Consider the following 21610-nt stretch of genomic DNA (forward strand, 5'->3'; position numbering starts at 1 on the left):
TTTATATGGGCCAGCTCACTTGACTCCAGGCTTTCGGGCAAGACAGACCTCTACTTTGTGTGCTGCTATGTTCTGTATCTTGGAGCAACGATGGCACTGCAGGGATAGGGCCCCAGCCTTCACTACGGAGGAACTAGAGAATCTGGTGGAAGGGTCCTACCCCTGGATCGGTACTCCAGGGCAATAGGTCAGTACAACGTCCTTTGTCCAACACGTCGGGTGATGTTTGACGATGTATATGTGTGCACATTGACATGTCATGACTGATCATGTGTTTAGCATGCTCATGATATGTGTGGGATATTGTCAGTGTGCATAGTCCGTGTTTGTTGTGTGTCGCCAAAGGTAACTGCTGTAATGTTATAATTAACATAATTTACCCCATTTTTGCAATGTTTCCAATGCAGGTCAGCGTCCACCAAAAAATAGGGATATGGAGAGCAATCGCCAAGGAAGTGCTGACCCTGGGGGTCCACACCCGGCAGAGCACCCACTGCAGGAAGCGATGGGAGGACCTGAAGCGCTGGGCCCGGAAGACCGCAGAGGCCCAGCTGGGGACGGCCTCCCAACGTGGGAGGGATGCCCGTCAGACCCTGACCCCCTAATGGCCCGCATACTGGCGGTGGCCTACCCACAGTTGGATGGGTGATTGAAGTCAGCACAGCAGCCACAAGGGGGTAAGTGTTGACTGTCAGCTGACTACTGCATGGTTGTGTACTGTGACCCTCACTGGACTTTGAATTTACATGGTTAGATATGATTTAGGGAATGTACAGTCGTAGTTGTCACACCCGTCATGTAGGAGTGTGTCATGTTAGCTATGTTGAGCCATGCAGGAAAAGAAGTGGTGGTACTGTGACACACGTTCACCTGTACATGTGGGTCGCTCAAGTATGCTATCATGTCACTGGCTGCATCCTGCGTGTATTGTTGTAGTACAAGGTGTTCATTTTGGCACTGTATATGGGTAATGACAGGCATTTTACATGAAGATTGCAATTGCTTCACTTGCTACATCAATGAACCTCTGTACCACACATACTCCACACATTTCTGTCAGTTAGTTAGTGTTCTCAGTCCTTCTGTGCTCAGATTTGGATCATCCCGTAATGGATGACATGTGGAAGGGTATATTCCTGTGCTGGTTTGTTGGATAAGACATTTAGGCAGTTGATAGCCATGTAGTGGTTTTCATTCAGATGTTTAGGCTGCAGGGTTGAGGTGAGTTTGGGTATCGCTTACATGACTCAATAGTAAATGCTATATGGTCTCTTGATTATCCTGCATGGGTTGTAGTCTATATTGTTTGCATGTAAAGTGGATGTAGGGGTTAACATCATTTCCTCCCTTTCTGTTTCTCCCACCCTCCTCTCTCTTCACCTCTGTCCATGTGTGCATTAGCATCATCTGGTGAAGGAGGAAGGGCACCGGCGAGTGGGGATGCAGCAGCCCACAGGACCCAGGAGGCTGACACAAATGAAGCCGAGGGGACCAGTGGGACGGAGGGTGAGGGGAGCACCACAGGGGAGACTGGAGCTACCAAAACATCTGATACAGATTCCTCCTCCAATTGTGGCTCCCTGGTGGTGGCGGACCCGTCAGGGACCACCCCAGCACCATCCTTGTCTGCCACCCCCTTACCAGCACCGCCCTCCCTGTAGCACCCCACCCAGTTGCCTGTGCCCGCTCAGCCAGGAGGGTGGGTGTCTCCTTTGCCTCAGGCACCTCTGCCCCTGCCTCAGTCAGCCCTGCTGACCTCAGTGAGGAGGCTATTGACCTCCTGAGGTCCATCTCTGTGGGACAGACAAAGATCGCGAATACCATCCAGGGACTGGCATCCTAGATGCAGCAGTCCATTGAGTTCCTGGAAGGCATCCACAGTGCCTTGTCTGGCCTACAGAGATCGGTTCAGGCTCTGGCCTCCTCGTTGACGACAGCCAGTGTCCCTTCATCTTCCGTCCCTCCTCCACCTACCCAATCCACAACCCCTCCCCCTACACACGTTCATGGCACACCTACATACCAGCATACACCCACTACAACAGTGCAAAGACAGTCATAGGCATCACAAACGCTCACACAGGCATGCACACAGACAACACACATCTGCAGACACAACAACAGACACTTCCCCCACCACCTCCTCCCTTGTAGTCACATCTCCACTCACACCTGCCAGCACTGTATCATCACACACATGTCCTACTACCATTCCTGTCATACCCTCAATCACCACAACAGGAGACTCACAAACACACACACCACTCACCACATCCGCAATCACCACAACTGCCATCTTTGCCACCTGCAGGACATCCACCTAACTTGCACATACCACCGCAACATTCACTCACACACCTCCCATTCCCTCTCCCTGCATCTCTGCCCCACTCCTCCCAATGAATGCACACACACCCACTCACCCACCCAACATTCAGCCACCACATACATACACACCGGCATCCACGTACAGGACACTAACACATCAGACGAGCACTCCATCTACCTCCACTCCCATCCCTCAAGCATGTGACTGCCACGTGTACCTAAGAAAGTTTTCATTGCCGCCCTTGTCCTCTTCCCTACTCCTCTCCCACCCCGTGTTCCCCGTAAATGCTGTGTCCGCTTGCCCCTCTCAGGCCCTTCCATCTCCCATTCCTCAGGAGCCCCCTCTGGTGTTTCCCCTACTCCTCCACCCAGCAAGATATCCACCCCTCCCAGTGCCAAAGTCACCCCTCCCAAACCCAAACCCAAACGTGCTCCTTCCACATCCAAGCCTCCACCACCACTCCACCACCACTCCTACACCCCTGAGGTGCCTGCCTGTCCCATTGATGCCCCTATGATGTGGAGGCCTATTTGCTGTTAGGAGTCAAGTTGGGGCCATAATATATTTGGACTTGATGCGTTTCTGCATTAATGCAGGTTGGACTTGCCATTTGGCAGATTATTTATATTTTGAAATTTTTATGGTTCCAATTACATCTGCCCACATTGCTGTGGTTGGCAAGATGAGTTGCTTGTCCTGGCTTTCTTCTACTTGGTGGTGTGACATCTGTATGTAACGGTGTGTGAGGTCTGTGTATGGATTGTGTCTGTGTTGTTGCATGTGCCGGATAGGTGGGTTGGGCCATGGGGATGTTGTAATGTGTGTGACTGCTTGCTTGTGGGATTGTATGGGGTGTTGTGTGTGTCTATGTGTATGGTGCTGCATGTGTTCATTTCCTTGATTGTTGGTTGTACATGTTGTGTCACCTGTGTAATTGTTTGGATGTGTGTTCACTCCTATTGATTGTGTGTCATTGCTACATACAGTTCATGGTATGTGTGTATGTGTGGTGTTGCACAATGCGCCTGTCTATGCCTGTGTTGAGGTGTTTGTGGTCTAGTTGTTGTTGTGTGGTTATGGGGTGTGTTGGTGGTGTTGCTATGCATTGTGCTGTATGTTTGGCACACATCTTCTTGGCTTTTTGTGTGTATTGGGTACTTGGCATTGACGTATACTGTGTGTCCCTGTGTGTGGCCTTCGCTGTGTGTGCGAGGAATGTGTATTATGTGTGGGAGTGTATCACTGTCATTTCCTCCCCTCTGTGCTAAGCGTACTTACGGTTGTCGCCTTCGTCATTGTTGGTGGCCCTGAAGGTGTAGATACAATGCTGGGAAGACTAGCAATTTGTCTGCCATGGCGGCCGTGGAGATGTCTCTGTGCCTGGAAATGAGTGTCTCCTTTTGTACTTTCTTTTGCCACCAGATTTTTCATAGAGGCCACCCCGCCCCGGATATCCTGGCATGGTGGTGACTCAGAATATGGCGGGCAGGACATTGGCTTCCGCCAGCAAGACGTTGGCTTCTGTTGCCGGATGTTGCTCGTCGTTGGCGGCGGTGCTGGCGGTGAGTTGTCTGTGTTGCTTTGGGTTCACTGCCATACTCATGATATGGTGGTCTGCACCGCCACCCTGGCAGGGGTCATTACATCCCCGCCAGCGTGGCGGTCAGGTTACCGTCAAACTCGGAATGACCACCATTGTAACAAACACTGGCAAAAAGATAAATACGTTTTGCCACCAGTTGCATAACAAAGGCCCTGTAGTCCCCCTCATCACAGCACCTACCCTTTGTGAGTCTGGGGTGGCCTCCATGTTCTTTACATGGGGCCCCCTCCATTTTCGTTAAGCCACTGATTGCCACAGTAGTTCCTGCCACTTTGTCTACCAATAGGCTCCTTATGGTATATCAGAATGAGATCACTCACAGTAAAACCAGCCGATAGATAGAGAGAAATAGAAGTTTAGTCAAAACAAAATGTCTTTGTTAATGCCAGGCCCAATTAGGGACCTCATTCTTAAAAATAGTTACAAGTGCACCCATGGCATGTCTTTGAATTAGTGGCTTCCATGAATTCACAAGAACATACAGAAGTAGACCAGGAAATCATACTCTTAGAAAATATATGTGAACTGTATTTTAGCACTAGCAAATATGCATGTGTAGACTTGCTCATGAGAAAATCTATTAAGCGTTTACAAGTTCACTTTCCCTCCTACCACTTTTTTCCCAACCCTGGAAGATCTTCTTCTGCCGACGTCAAGAGTACATTTCCAATCTTTCTCATTATGGGAAAAGATTAGAGAAGAGCTGGTGAAAATCCTTAAAACATGCAAGTTAGTAGGTTGCAAACTCAAAGACATTCCAGCCCTGGAACTATTGCTTACTGCTTCCTCCAGCCTAAGTATGAAGAACTGTGGAATGGTGGAAAGATAAGGAAATTGCTATACTAGGGCTTGAAATTGCAAGTATTCAAGCCCTAATATAGTAGTAGCCCTGGCATAATCAGATATACTATTATGAGATTGCTTACATAATGAGATTGCTGACATATTTTGTTGCCGCACTACAAGGCACCAAAGGGACAAGTAGATCTTTTTACAGGACAAGTAGATTTAAGAAGCAAACTGTCCCACACACAAGTAGATATTTTAGCAAATTCCACACCCCTGCCATTTCATCACCTCTTCAAATGGTGCTCCTGCTACTGGATCTCTTGGCGGTTCATGATGAGGCCAATCAACACTCTGCTTGCACTCCACCCACAAGTCAATTGGAACCACAATGTAAAACAAAGTGTTCAAATCCTTCCACAGCCATTTTGAAAGCTTCACAAACCTCTCTGTCTGCTTATATCACTCCACTGGTTTCTCCCTCAGTCTTGGGTAGTCATTTGTAAATGACAGTATGTCACTTCTGCTCCATGGGACATGTACATAACCTCCACCTGGAATTTCTCTTGTTGGCAACATTTTTACATTATCATCAGCTTGATTTACTCCATCCGGAGGCAAATCCTCCTTTGCTTGCCTTTGGTCTCTTTTCTTTGCCCATCTGCCTTCCCATTTATGTAATGCACCTCATGTTTGAATGTTTGTAATTAATTCCTTAATGTGCATTCTCATTCTGGGTGATCTTATGTTAGCTATGTCTTTGGTACTGAACTATAATCTATAACGTCTTATCAAGGGTTTTAGCTTTTCTAAACCCATGTCATATTTCTCAGACAATTCTGCTAATGTCTTATAAGTAAGTCCTGCACTTTGTGTAACATCTTTGCACATGCAGCAAAATTCATCTTCCGTGTATTTTTCTAATCGCTCAATCTAAAGCGTTCCTGTAATTAATTAATTTAAGTCTAATTTTAGTTTGGGCACATTCACTCTTCTGTTCTTCTCTGGTGTCTCTTCTGTTCTAACATTACCAATTGTTGCACCTGTTGCTTCTGTTGGGCTCCAATCATCTAACCACTCAGTCAATTGCTGTGCTGAAAAACCTTGCAGACTGATATTATTTCTATGGGTCTTGTTTTGTGAGGTACTGCAATGTACACTTATAATCTGATCTGGTGTGGGCATATAAGGAAGTGGGGTTCCCTGAGGGCATCTTGCATCTAATACTGGTCCTGTTGATTTACCATCTGGTTAGAGTCTGCAATTTGTGCAGAGATAAAAGGTTGAATGAGAGAAGATGTCCTGTCCATCTCCAAATTGTTTGACTATACCGATCTCTGTATCTCACATGGTGACATTCCTGCAGATACTGGGTCTGTTGACTGGGCATTACTTCCAGGGTTGCTTGAAGCATACAATGCAACAACTAGATCTATAGTTTCTGGAACTGTTAATCCATCAGGTGATCCCATTGGACCTGTTTGGTTCTGTGAATTTGCATTCCAATACACTGACGTGTTATGACAGTACTGAAAGTCTGTCCTGTTTGACGTAGGGTAGCATTTAATGTTGTCTGCACTGGCGTATACATGGGCATACTCCCATTCTGACTAAAATTTGGCACAGGTACAGTCACATTTGGTGTAGACACCATATTGTTCATATTAGGGCTTGGCATTACCTGATTCATAACTGGGCTTGTAATGTACTGTGCTGTACTGACAGCCAGAACTGGTAGATAAACCATGGTCACTTGGGTCACTGAATTTGCAGGTGTACTTGGAACTCTCGGAATTGGGCTCTGTGTAACTTGAGCAGTTGGCACATCCAGGGCTACATTCCGTACTGCTTCCTCAACTGCATGATATGGTGGGGAATGATTCATTAAAAGCTGATTTATAAACTCATCTTCCGAATCACTTTCATGTGTATCTGTCTTCCTACCCTCATCTGTTCTGTCTTAGCCATCTGTTTCTTTCTTGTTTTAGGTTTTGTACTCCCATCATCTTCCTCTATGATAGCTGGAAACAATCTCTCTCCATCTAGAATCTCAGTTGTCTATATTTTCTGCTCTGCATCCCACCTGCTTTAATCATTCTATTCACAAATGTTGCTGTTTCTTTTTGTCTTCCAACAAGTTCACAAATAGCAAGGGCTTCAAATTGTGCGGGTCTTAGAGGAGGATTTAATTCACACATTACTCTACTCACATTTTCTAAAATCCTTAACAAGGAAAAGCTAATAAACCTTCCTTCTCAGTAATCTAACACCATTGTTTAACCCAAATGCAGGCTCCTTTTGCCTCTGGCATGATGTTCCTTTGGGTGCTACCTGTTCACCCTCTCTGACTGGAATAAACACTACTCCTCTCAACGCACTTCTTAAAGCTTTGAAAAATGTCATTTTCGCATAAATTCAAATAATAACAGCAATTTTCAATGAAACCAGGAAGTAAATGCAATCACACAATCCTTTTCTCAAGCTGTTCTCAGCCAATAGCAACGAGCGCAGCTTTCTCAGCAAACGACCTATCCCAGCCTGGTACAAATGTTGTCACATCCAGTACACTCAGCAGCTGCAGTCACTTCACAATTGTCTCTCACTCAATTACTCACACATACACTAAATGCTAAATATTGCGAGCAAAATCAAAAACCAAAAAGCTGTCTGCACACTACGGGTACGGCTCAAACGCTTTGAAAGATGTACAGCTACTCTTCTGACTGTGGCCATCACAAATTCACACAAGTAAAACTTGACCAGCAATTCTTAACCTGGTTGATACGGATCCTGCGTGTTCACTCAGGGTTCACCTAATACCAACCAGCAACTCACACTCACTTAAGGAAAACTAATGACACCTTCAATGGCGCCTCATGATACGTACCTCACTGCAGCAATAAATTAACCAAGTGTCTTCTACACTTGAGCATTATCCCAGAATCTTAGGTCTTGACCAACCCATCAATGACATCAACTGCAGACAATTTTTTAGCACAAAGTGCCACAATCACTTCAAGTACAGTGACTCTGCAAAACAATTCTTAACTTCACTTCACCGCAGTCGTCAAGCAAAATGCATCACGAGTGCAAATCCCTACTTATACTTACACAGCACAACACTTGTAGACACAATCCTGGAACGTCATCAATATCTGTAATGACCATGGAACAAGTTACTGTGCGGGCAACGTTTGGACTGGGAATTGACATGTAAACTCCCTATCACTATACAAAATATGGTGTACCCACTTATGGAATGAAACCATCACTCTGTCGTCAAAACTGTCAATCCTTATATTGAACACAAATATGGTTACCCCTCTTATGGGACATAACCATCCTCTGCAACCAAAACATGTTTTTGCATCCTTCACAGGAATCAAATGCTTTACTGAGGTCGATGAACCTTTTGACCCAGTAAGAAGTGTGGTTAACCATCCACAATTATTTTAGCACCACCCCAACAATTTAGACACCATGACCAATGTGGCCGTAGAAGGAAACCTCCAATCAATGAAAGTTTCAAAGCTTTATTTTATAACCACAAAGCTAATGTCATGAAGACTGTGTGGAAAATCAGATTATAAAGTTATATCAATACCATTGGCAGCCCAAAACGGCAAAAGAAGTTTAATCAAATTAGCATCAACACAATGAAACATTCAAGAAGAATAAATCATAAAGGAAATGATCTGGGAAACAGAGACATATTCTCAGACTGTGTTAGCATTTTTCAAGCTCAATTAAACAAATTACACAATTCGGGGGTGGACATGGGTTGTCCCTACAATCAACCAAATAAGAACATGTATGTTTCGGGGTGGGCTAACACAAAAAATACGAAAGAGGCAAAAATAATTTATCTAGGGCTACAGAATATTAACTAGAAACGCAAAATAGGTGAGTGTGAGCATGGTAGCTTCTATTCTAGAAAAAGAAGGACATGTCAGTGGAAATCAGCAGGGAGATATACCTTTCCTTGGGTGAGCATTCAAGGACTCTTCATCAGCAAAGCAAGTAGATCAGCAGCAAATCCAGTCTAAAGCATCATCAGGAAAGTGCAGAGAGAGCTGCACACAGTCAAGGGTTCTCAAGAGCCAAGGAAAGACTGATTAAAACTTGTAAAGTCCATCCCTAATCAAAACACACAGATTGATTTAATTTGTCAGTTCAGTGGCCCCACATCATGCAAAAGGGGCAATATCCAATCAAATTAATGGTATGTCTTCAGGTTGCAACTGTCCAGTATTTTCTCAAGTGTGGTCTGAGATCATCTCCTCTTTCCATGTGAATCCAAACAGTTCTGTAATAATTATTTTTCACTTGCATGAATCCAGTTTCTTCCCAGGGACTACAATGGACTTGTCTCCGTCCCATCTGAATCAGCATGTCAATTGAAACTATTTTACTTCAGCTTAAGTCCACAGGCCTAAATGTTCCGGACCAAGCTCACTAAACTAAAAGTCTTTGTACAGTTGAACAAAGAACCTATTGCTACTCATGGGAACGGAACTGAAAGATTCACGTTAGAAAGAACAATGATTCATCACTTTACATGACTGCAAATATGAGCTCTTCGGGCCTACTTATGCGAACACAAGAAATATAAATGCATTACTATACTTGTTGATAAATGCACATTATATGCAAACATATAAATTCAACTTTAAAATTAAGGGGTTCATTTTGACCCTGGCGGTCCGAGACCGCCAGGGCTAAAATGACAGAAGCACCGCCAACAGGCTGGCGGTGCTTCCTGGCCTATTACGACCGCAGCGGTAGCGCCACGGTCGCACAGCCGGGGCCGGCGGTTTCCCGCCGTTTTAGCCCCGGTGGTGATAATCCGCCAGGGCAGCGCTGGGGATTATGACACCCCTACCGCCAGCCTGTTTCTGGTGGTTTGCACCGCCAGGAAGAGGTTGGTGGTAAGGGGTGTCCTGGGGCCCCTGGCATGGGCAGTGCAGGGGCCCCCTAACAGGGCCCCGGCCAGCTTTTCACTGTCTGCATAGCAGACAGTGAAAAACGCGACGGGTGCAACTGCACCCGTCGCACGGCCGCAACACCGCCGGCTCCATTAGGAGCCGGCTCCTATGTTGCCGCCTCATTCCCGCTGGGCCGGCGGGCGTAAACTTGGTTTGCGCCCGCCGGCCCAGCGGGAATGTCGTGATGGGGGCCGCGGGAGTGTGGCTGCATTGGCGGCCGCACAGCGGTTAACGCTTTGGCGGGCGGCGGTAGCCGCCCGCCAATGTCGTAATGACCCCCATAATATCAGAAAGAATAAAACATTTCATTATAAATTGCAAACTTGTTAAATGCATCCTGTTAGATATAACAGAGAAGTGCATTTGTTTTTTTGTGTCTATTTAACTCATAAATCACACATTAAACATAAAGAATGCTAATTATTTGTAATGCTAGCAGTTAATCTAGTGTCTAAAATATACTTTGTCATTATTTAAAATTTGTTACCACATTGTTAGATCCAGTAGGCACAATTGTGACCGACACAAATGTAAATATGAACACTTTTAAAATATGTGTCAGTGCAGCTTTCTACGTTAGGCTGTTAAATACAAGACCACATTTTTTACTTTCCGCTGACATCTGGGTCACTAACAGCATTATTGAAATGTATGCTCCAACACCTGCTACCCTTTTTATAAACCAGGACAATCACAGCCATATGCCAGGAGCTGAGTAGCCTAGTGGTAACTGCACAGTTTAATGCATTACTATTTATAGGTGCCCAATATTCGGTATTCTCCTTGTAGAGTTGCATGAGTATTCCATTTGGGTCTGAAACCTTACACGTAGGAGTAGCTTCAATCGCCTTGGGAACCTCAGAAAGCACAAATTTGATATCCAAAGGGAAAGTTGGATGAGTGGCTCATGAGTTATCTTCCCTGCACCTGGTGAATGAATAAATAGTTTAAAAATATTTGACCCATGAATCTGAGCTTATGTTTGACCCCAAACCATCTGCCTGTTGGTCGGTCTGTTTGGACCCATTTTTGATTTTCTAAAAGCCAGTGGTATTATTAGCTGTAGTAAAGTTAAGATGATTTTCCCACATCTATTCTTTAGCTGAGAGTTTCTGGGTCTTAATAGATGCTTTGTATTCGGACCTCATTATAGCTATTAGTGCCCTACCTGTGGATGGCATTTGAGGGCCACGTGCAGCCATTGGTTAGCCTCCCTACATTGCTTGTTAAACCATCCTGGATGGGTTTTATTAGCTGTCATTGCAGGGCATTTTAATGGGGTTTGAATTTGATGGATTAGTATGTCAAAGGCATCAAGGATCAGAGATCTGTGTTGATTAACCTATAGTAGATAATAATTGATCAATTCCAGATATGTTTTAACAACGGTGGCAAGCAGCATCAACCTCCCACTACCTATCCTTAGCACTCTGTCAGCTATGGTCAAATCCACTATTCCCTTAAGTAGGGGGGTTTAGCAAGGTCAATAGGGATATGAGTACCGTAGGATTTTGGCATTGTAACTACAGATGGAACACGCTCATGGTTTCTGAAATAAAGATATAGTTTATAATGGTACACATAGAGAAAACTGTAATCCAAAACTCGTTACCCTGTAACTCCCTGCAGTTTATGATCTGCTGCTGTCTGGACCCATAGGATACAATGGTTTATGGTGCTTTAACAACAATACTAATAACACTTATTTTTTGTGTGCTGCTTTGTGCATTGCGCTATACATCACACAATTGTTTTTGTTTTGGGAAAGGGTACAGTGCCACATTTGGAATGGAAAATGAACTCTTCCTATGTGGTTCAGTACATTCTTGCAGTATTCACATTAACCAAATGAGAGGTGTTGCAGGGTTCAGTGTGTGTGGTTTGAAAGCAGATGCAAAGAGCGTAATATACATTTTAGTTTGAGCCTATTAGTTACTGCAAGCTGTCTAGCTGCAAAAGACCTAAAAAGTTAGAGGGGTTTATAGTTAGCCTATTGTCAGTCTCATTTGCTTTCTTCCTATTCAATGGCGTTACTAGTCCCAGCTTGATTATTGCGTTTGTCCCTCTCCTAGAGCATAGCCTGTTTTCTATCTTTCTGACTGGCTAGCTTCTATTCTTCCATACCTCACTTCCAGATAACTTTTTTTTTTTTGGGGACTATGTACTTCATGAAATGCTTGTGATTTCAAGCTCTTTCCTTCTCTCTTCTGTCTGCTTACACTAAAAGATCACGCCTTGTTCTCTGTATTTGTCTCTCACGTACTTCTTCCCTGACACCGTTGCTCCATGTTGTTCTCACCCTAAGGTGCATCTCTCTGCACCCCCTGCTTCTCACTCTCTTCTGTACTTCCACCCCGCACTTGGTGGTGTTGTCTCCCCCGCTCTCCCCAGCTCCATGTTCTTTTCTCCATTTGTGCTTATACCTCGCCTCTGTGTTGTTAGAACATTTCACCTTTCCTTTGCAATTAATTGATGATCCACTGTTGTGCAGGCTCTCTGGTGGTAGTGATTGTGGCTGAGATATCAAACTTGTGGCAACGGTACCACCATCATCTGTGTTTTCTCGTAGTTCAGTTGGACATGTGATTACATTATGGTTCTCTTTATTTACTCCTCCTAAATTGTGTATTTGTTTGTGCACTTTAGTTTTGATTTCTGAGTAGAATGTATTATGCATTCCACGTTCTTCTGGAACTCCCCTGGGTTGCTAGGAGAGTGATCAGTTTGCTCTCATCCTTCTTCTCATCGGTTGTTCCTGCTGTGGGTCTGCTATTTCAAGGCTTATGAAAATAAAGAAGATTTCCCTGCATTTCTTCTGGTCTCCTGCTTGGCTGTATTTAGTCTCAACTCTGATACTACATTGTTACCAGGAGGGGGCGTGGATACTATTTTTGCCCTTTGCCTTTCTGATACACGCTGAGAGACCCACTGGCCGGATTCTTCATTTTCATCTTCAATCCATACAGGCTTGTCATTTGCGTCCACCCCGGATCTAATTCCTTTTCCTGTGTGGGCATTGTCGGCTGGAGGCTTTGCGTGCTTCCTTTATTTCAAATGTATGCGTCATGTCTCCTGGCAACCAATTCACCTGCACATGTCCACTTTGTTTACATTTGTAATATAAAGAGAGGATTCTCCAACCCTGTGTGCCTCCCTTTGCATCGGTGTGTCCGCCTTGTTTCATGGGAAACCGAACTCCTACATAGCGCAAGTCTTCACAAGCCCTGGGCCTGCTGTGTTCAGTGCGCATCTGTTTGCATACCCATTTTCTCACAACCAGAACCTCTGCATCCATTTCCATTACCTGAAAAACCTTGGCAAAAACCTGTGTTGACTTTGCTGTTTTTTTCAATTTATTACCAATGTGTGACAGATTTATAATTGTGTTGATAGAATATATCTCTAAATGGATATGTTATTCCTTTGTTGAATCTCCCTGTAGACAAAGTGTGTTGCAATTTCTTCAGGATGTCTTTTTTCATGGAAGGCATTCCTAGAGAAATTGTAACAGACAATGGCATGCACTTCATCTCCACAGAGATGAAAACATTTCTTTATACAATCCTTCTGCAAATGGTTTGGTTGAAAGGGCCAACCGCTTTCTTAAAGAACATATCCAGTCTCCTTTATAAGCTAGGATTCATGTTAAACAGTTTTCAAAAAAAATATTTCAGCTTATCACACTACACCACATACCAGTACAGGTGTCACTCCTTTTGAATTGTTGAGAGGGAGGAAGTGTAACTCTAAGATAGTACCCACTGGCTTAATGATCAGTCTCATTCCAGGTTGAGCAATCACTATCCTGCTAATGAATCTGCATTAAAAGATAGAGTGCAAATGAAACAAGTGAAAAGGAAATACTATGATGTTTCCAAACAGACTTCCAACAAAGAATTTATTTAAGGTAACTGGGTGCTCATTAAAAAGCTTTCAAAGTGAGAAAGGGAGGATCTAAGTTTACTTCTCCAGTTAAAATTTAAAGTGTAAGAAAACATGCTGTTCTGTCACATAATAAACGGTTGGTGGAATAAGACTAGGCTAGTGAATATTGCTAATGTTCTGTCAGATATTAATAAGCAGGTACACACTGGTTCAGACAAAGATTGTGTTTTATGAAGCTCAGATTTCAGGAAAAGATATGTCTCCACAAAGTAATCATGGTGATCATTGTTTTTTAGACCATCTGTATTTCCACCTACCAGTTGTTTGAGGGGACCTCAGCATGGAAACGTTGACAAAAGATCTGTATCTGATGATATATTTTTTCTTGTTCAGATGTTTCCACACATATGAAAAGAGTATCCAGATTAATGAAATGGCTCAAGGATTCCTAATTGACCTAATGTTATATGGGGGGAGGAAGTATGTGGTTACATTATGGTTTTCTTTATTTCCCCCTTCTAAATTGTGTTTGTGCACTTCAGATTTAATTTCTGAGTAGAATGTATTCTGGAACTTCCCTGGGCTGCTAGGAGAGGGATCAGTTGGCTCTCATCCTTCTTCCAAGCAGTTGTTCCTGCTGTGTGTCTGCTATTTCAAGGCATATGAAAATAAAGAAAGATATCCCTGTATTTCTTCTGGTCTCCTGTTTGGCTGGATTTAGTCTCTACTCTGATACTAGAGGGGAGAGATGTTGGTGGCAGCTCACAAATGTCTAGGGATAAACGACTTTTGGCCAGGTCAATTTCTTTGCTAAGCACTCCAACAGCTCTTGCGAATAAGGAGTCTAAAGTGGAGCTTTTGGGTTTAATGGTGGCCTTCACACTCAGAATTGTTCTCTTTCCCATTTTAGAATAGATACTCCGAAGATACCCAGGAAAAATAAGCAAAATTTCAAATGTGTGCCTTTCAAACAGGCAACGGCAAAACCAATAGAGTTAGCCTTTGTTTTTCTTTCTATCTAACTGGATTCTAAAATATTAGAAAAATATTGTGATAATGTTTGTTTTAAATTTGATAAAGCGCCAATGGTTTTTCAAATTTAAAACAAACATTATTATAACATTTTTGTAATATTTGTAATCCGGTTAGGTAGAAGAAGAAACAAATGTGAAACCTATTGGCATAAGGTTGTGCGGTCAAGAAAAAGAAGACGGCCGTGAAGAAAGAAGACAGGAAGAAAGAAGTTGGTAGTGAAGAATGAAGACAGAAGATGGCATGCAGTGAAGAAGAAAGAACACAGGTAAGAAAGAATACAGAATACGGCATGTGGTGAAGAAGAAAGTAGACAGACAAGGAGGACGACTGAAGATGGCATGCGGTGAAGAAGAAAGAAGACAGAATACTGCATGCAGTAAAGAAGAAAGAAGACAGCCGACTGGCCTGTAGTATTTGGAATCACTGATACTTTTCTTGGACTTATCACGGTCCACTATACTGACTTACCTGTCCCTACCTTGGACCTTTTCGCATGATAGAACTTTCGAATTTGGACTAGCCCAATTTCAGACGCATGGACTCATATTACTTTTATGACTGACTCATTGACTTTGTCGTGCCAGCATTACGCCTAAATAGCCTTGAAAAAGTCAACAGCGTGATGAAACACGTGTTGGCTGTGTCTGCAGCGAAGTACTTTGTTTACCTCAATACAATGCTCCTGACAATAAAGACATCATCTGTCAAGAAATCTGATGTGAACACCGACGTATTGTTTGTTTCATCTATCCAATGGAAACTAGACATTACATGTTGTAACAGACTTGTGTTATACTAGAATTTGATTGTGTGCGGTGTTCTATCCTTGCTTATCAAACTAGACCCCCAAGGTTGTTCATTTTAAAAGTGGTGATCCTTCCAACCTACGAGGGTGAGTGGTTTTGTCCTAAATATTTGAGGTGTCAGGATGTCAAAAATGTTCCCTAGTGTTTAGAGCACATTGTGGCCCACTTAAATGGGGACGTTCCAGCAAGTATTTATGGTTTCCTACTTATTCATATTCACATTAAATCCTGATATCCCCGGGTAAAGTTGTAGTTCTTCAACCAAGGCATTCGGCGCCCACTCCTGGTTCTCCACTCTCACTATGGAATAATCAGCAAACATAGATTATTGAGCGTGTTCTTTCCAGATCTGACCCCTCAAACATTAATTCTCAAGCATTGAACTAGAGGTCACATTAACACTAGGGATAACAGTGGGGATGTAGGACACCCACACTTTCCCCTTTTTGTGTAGCAAAATGTTATCTGGTATCTCTCCATTCTCCTTGGTCTGTGGTCTCGGTGTGTGATGCCATTAACCAAATAATGAGATCCCAAAACCCATTCGTGCCAGAGCTTATTTCAGAAATTCCCTGTCTACCCCATAGCACCCTTTCGCCTCACTTAAAGATAGAGCTATGTATTTAGTACTGAGTTTAGACATTGCTGATTGAGATCTGTCACTTTTCTGATGTTACATGTAGCGTCTGAAACTTTTTTGCGTAAGGTAAGAAATGTGAACAAGACATTAAATTCATTAAAATTGTTAGCATTCTCTGTGATTCATGTCACCAGCCCTAATATCAAACCTTACTATATGACATTTTTACCTTCTTTTTTTGTTTTTTGAAGGAATTATCCTGCTCATAAAATAAAAAGAAGAGGCAGCAGATTGACAATGGAGCTTTGAAGTGCACTTTCTTATGGGATTGAAAAGTTCCTGCAAAAGAACATTCAAAGGAGAGCAAAAGTAGGTATACATATCTCCTACCCTCACCAGAAATGCTCTAGTTCGCAAGGCTATAAACTATGGTGTTTACTTATAGGTGGTTTCTGAATGCACCAGAGAGGAATCAGGAAAAGCCCACTTTAATAGTGTTAGTGTTAATTAAGAATGAGCCCAAAAAATGTTTACATAACATTGCTGTCCTTTACCTCAAGTGTGACACTATTTTCAGATTTTCCCAACTGGGTGAGTTGAGGAAAGCATGCCTTCTCCTGAAAGCTGACTTCATTCACCCTAACAAGGCTGCTGCTCCAGCTATTTAAGGTTTTCTCTATGATTTTTAGTGTCAGCTAGGATAGAGGAAGAGAACCATGAGTGGCAATGCTGATCTCGGGTAAAAACTGTTTGAAACAGATTTTGCATGTAAGAGTTGCGTTTTGAGGATATCATTGAATTAAAAGAAGGGTTCTGAGAAGGAAGAGGGAGTGAGAAGTTCCTGTATTTTTAGGGGGTAGCTTAGACAATAATATTAGGTGGGGTGTGAGACTGAGTTTTCCCTACAAGTGATAGAGTGTACCCAAGTAAAAAAAAGACAGTGGGTGGCCTGTGGGATTTTTGCATTGAGGCTGAGTTACCGGAATTAATATGGCGTTCTGAAAAGTAAAGAACATTTTTGTAGCAATATTAAATACATACAACGATAAGCTGGTGAAACAACTTTGTGCCCCTGAATACTAGATAAAAAATAAATCACACCTTGACAATTGTATAAGCCAATGCTGCTTTAAACAAGTGGCACAATGCAATGCTACAATCATTTGGAATACACTAGCATGTATGCACACAAGGCTGGGCATTGTGCCACTGCAATACTATGTTGCATGCTTGGCTTGAGTGAATTAATTTTGTGTGGTATTTAACTACGTTAGTTAAAACTGGGTGTAGCTTAAAAAAAAAAAAACAATACAAGCTCACACGCCAAAAAACTCGGTATAGCATCAATGGGCTCCAGATGGGTACTTAGGCAAACTTAAATAAATGCACCATAAGAGACCAATACAAGGTCAGAGGTCACAATATTTGGTATGGTGTTAATGGGCTTCACATGCATACTCAGGCAAACTTAAATAAATGCACATTGGGACCTTTTCTCTGATGCCCACGCCCTGCACCCTCTACCCATGTACAAGTACTAAGTATTGAGCTAGACATTAAGGGCCTGAATACGACTTTGGCAGAGGGGATTACTCCATCCCAAATATGATGGATATCCCGCTGAATTATGAGTCCATTATATCCTATGGAACTCGTAATATGGCAGGCGGGATATCCGTCACATTTGGGACGGAGTAATCCCCTCTGCCGAAGTCGTAATCAGGCCCTCAGTCTTTTCTAATATATGCTGTAGTAGTAGTTGCTGAGCTGCACAGCAATCTTTTCACTTTCCTGGACTCCGTGGAAGTCTTTCTTCAAGATCTCAGTCTGATGGCAGGTCGGCTAGTTTGCACATGCCCCATTAAAATAGTCTGGATAGTGAATGATGTTGTTCACTCCAGTCCAGTTCTTGGGCATCCTGGCTGCCCTTAAAGGGATGGTTGAAGAGCATCCCACAGCCTTGAGGTCTATACTTTTAACAAACATGCACCCATATTTTTATGACATCTTGCAAATGGCAAATTGTTAGAGTGTCGTACATAAGCAGGTTAATAGTTTGTACATAAAAGCTGGGTAACCTTTGCAGGTAACGTGCACCCTTGCTTTTGGAAAGCTGTATGCAAGGTGTATGGTACATTGACTTTCAGTCCACATTTTATACTAGCTGGAAATCAAGGCCAGTAGCTTGAAAGTGGCCTGTAGCAGTACGGGGATATTCACCAATACATATTTTGAAAGTGTCTGGTTTTGGTCAAGCAATTTTATTCCCTTGGAATCTAGCAGTACCAGTTACCAGTTGCTGCTGTTGGGCATGCTGGTGAAACTTCAGACCCTCATATTTTGGGAAGCAGTGACCATGAACGAACAATTGTTTAATGTGTGGGACATTAAGGGTTTATGTCCCCTTCCTCAATAGGTTCACTGGCTTTCAAAGCACGAGAACATGGACTGACTAGAAAGGTGTAATACATCTTGTGTTCAGGACCTGCAGGGAAAGGCAGGGAGAGTCCCCAGTGCTGTTTTCTCTACACTTCCAAAGTCTTTACAAAACCCTTTGGGGGTCATTCTGACCCCGGCGGTCATGGACCGCCGGGGCCAGGGTTGGCGGGAGCACCGCCAACAGGCTGGCGGTGCCCCTCAGGGCATTCTGACCGCAGCGGTTTGGCCGCGGTCAGATGCGGAAAACCGGCGGTCTCCCGCCGGTTTTCCGCTGCCCAAATGAATCCTCCATGGCGGCGCAGCTCGCTGCACCGCCATGGAGGATTCTGACACCCCATACCGTCATCCTGTTCCTGGCGGTTCGCCCGCCAGGAACAGGATGGCGGTATGGGGTGTCGTGGGGCCCCTGGGGGCCCCTGCAGTGCCCATGCCAATGGCATGGGCACTGCAGGGGCCCCCGTAAGAGGGCCCCACTTTGTATTTCAGTGAGAATCACCCCCTTTGTGTTGTTGCAAATCACTAAAGCCCATCATGGGGAAGATCTCAATACCTAGGCATGAGAACCAGCATGCTAACAGTAGACAAGGAGACTGTCGTTTACAAAAGGAATGTATTTGGAGGGAATGAGAAGAACAAAGGGGTCTATTTGTAGTTTGGTGATGAGAGACATCCATCAAAATGTGACTGATGTCCCATCCACCACATTTACAGTACATACAAATGTAAACACTCTAAATGGACATTTGCAAACACCTAAACGGTAGGTGGGACATCTCCAATATTTGGTGAACATCTTTCATCTGCTAAACTTGAAATAATAATCAAAGTTTCTTTTTTGATGCAGGGGAGGAATCTCTCCAGGTAGAGTAACTACTTCAGAGTTCATCACCTGGACCTCTGGAACAGCTCCACAACTATCATTTTCCTATACACAGACATCATCTGCAGTCCCCAGGTTATAAGGTACAATGGGCAGATGTTCCTGGAATCTTCATTTGGTGTCCCAGATTGCAGATGCTTCAGTCACTGCAGTCAGACCAGTAGCCCTCTTGAAAATAATTCCATTCCATGCCTCAGTAACACACAAGGAGCCTTGCCAAAAGTATGTTCATATGCACTGCCCCATACTTTTGCTCCATACTATGAATGTCATACACACAGACATACAGATGCTAATGCACTTAGCTCCTTACTTAAAGAAGCCAATCACCTCTGGGTGCTGCACCAACCATTGCAACTGGCACTCACACATATGTGTGCACGCACACGCTCATGTGCACTGCCACATGCAGACCCGAAACAGGTCCCAGAATGCGTGTTTCTAGTCCAGGGAGGACTTGCCAGGCAGTTTGGGCTGGACGGTTCTTTTGGAGAGCAGGGTGAAGACTGAATTGCATATGGCTGGGCCCAAACTGGAGTAGCATGGTGAGCAAAAGAGCAATGGATTAAACCCAGATATGTGACTGGGGGATGAGTGTTTGAAAACTTTAAGCACTCCGTCCATAATCCTTTTGTGTTGCTGTTTGCATAAACACATAATATGTATTTGCAAACGTATACCTTGACCACTGGTGGTATGTTGGCACTGAATAAAAGATGTTTGTGGTTACCCAACTTAACAGAACCCATTTTATCGACCTCAGAAGAATGAGAGGCTGATTGAACCTGCTGTGCTTCATACACAGATGTCTGCACTCTCACAAGTGCACATACACAGGCTTGTACAGACATACAAACAGTCATGTGCCTACATGCATATGTGCACACACTCATGTGCACCCACGCATGCACACATTCATATAACATGTATTTGCAAAAGCCTAAGTCAGTGATAATCATTTTATTGACCTCGCAAGCTTGAAGGGCGGAGTGAAGCTTTTGAATTTCAAGCACAGATTTCTACTCACACAAAGTCATGTCCACATACACAAACATCACAAGCACATACACATTCATGTACACAGGTACACAATATCATGTTCATGCACTCTTGTGCACACACACTTATGAGCACACTGTAATGCACACAAACTCAAGTGCACTCTGAGTCAGTCACAGTGTCAGGCCGGGACTGAAGATGCCCAGGCTTCAAAAATAAAAGAGGCCCCGATTAGTGAATTAGGGCCAGATGTAGGAAGGCTTTTGTGACTCGCAAACGGCGAAAAACGCCGTTTGGGAGGCGCAAAAGCCCTTACGCGATGCAAAATGTGATTCCGACTCGCAAATAGGAAGGGGTGTTCCCTTCCTATTTGCGACCGCATCACGATCTAGAGTTGATTTGTGACCGCAAAAGCGGTCGCAAATCAACTCGCGGTTACCATCCACTTGAAGTGGATGGTAACTCATTCGCAAAAGGGAAGGGGTCCCCATGGGACCCCTTCCCCTTTGTGAATGCTCACAAAAATATTTTTTCAGAGCAGGCAGTGGTCCTATGGACCACTGCCTACTCTGAAAAAAACCGAAACAAAAAGGTTTCGGTATTTTTTGTATTTGCAGCTCGTTTTCCTTTAAGGAAAACAGTCTGCAAAGAGAAAAAAAAACCTGCTTTATTTAAAAGCAGTCACGGACATGGTGGTCTGCTGTCTCCAGCAGGCCACCATCCCCGTGAGTGCCTAGACTCGCTATGGGGTCGCAAACTGCGACCCACCTCATAAATACTTATGAGGTGGGTCTTTGCGACCCCATAGCGACTCGCAGAAGGTGTCTGAGACATCTTTCTGCATTTCCTTTTGCGAGTTGCAAATTGCGAGTCGCTGGGACTCGCAATTTGCAACTCGCAAAAGGGAGCCTTCCTACATCTGGCCCTTAGTTAGCTAAAAAGGGACCCATGTTTGCGAACTGGGGCAGTTTTGAACTTGACAAAACACGCTCTTCAAGTGTTCTGCATGGTATAAAAGACTGTGTAAATTTTAGCATGCTGCAGGCAATGTTTGTTTTAATACCAGGGAAAACAACATAAAACCCACCCCAGCAGACCAGAAAACCGGTCCAAACACCCATAAACTTGGCCCATATACTGACCAGTCAGACCAGCCTGGGGGACACTGCATGATTATCCTATGGGCCAGTCCAACCCTGCACACAGATGATTTCATGTATGCATAGTCACATGCACACTCACATGCTAATGTGCATACATAGGCTCACAAGCACAAAGTACAG

At 43.8% G+C, this 21610-nt stretch overlaps 1 protein-coding gene across 6 annotated transcripts in view; it reads left to right on the forward strand.

The window, feature by feature from the left end:
• The window catches only part of TLR2 (toll like receptor 2), a 321825-nt gene that overhangs the window by 154754 nt on the left and 145461 nt on the right, over positions 1–21610 (forward strand). For all 6 annotated transcript variants that reach the window (XR_011205421.1, XM_069242846.1, XM_069242872.1 and 3 more), the window contains one exon: positions 16261–16378. Coding sequence is in view for 5 of the 6 variants with exons in the window: in XM_069242846.1 (XP_069098947.1) it covers positions 16332–16378 (47 nt within the window). In the remaining variant the exon portion in view is untranslated. The remainder of the gene's footprint in view (positions 1–16260; positions 16379–21610) is intronic.

The sequence above is a fragment of the Pleurodeles waltl genome, chromosome 1_2 (assembly GCF_031143425.1).
Source record: "Pleurodeles waltl isolate 20211129_DDA chromosome 1_2, aPleWal1.hap1.20221129, whole genome shotgun sequence".
NCBI lineage: Eukaryota > Metazoa > Chordata > Amphibia > Caudata > Salamandridae > Pleurodeles > Pleurodeles waltl.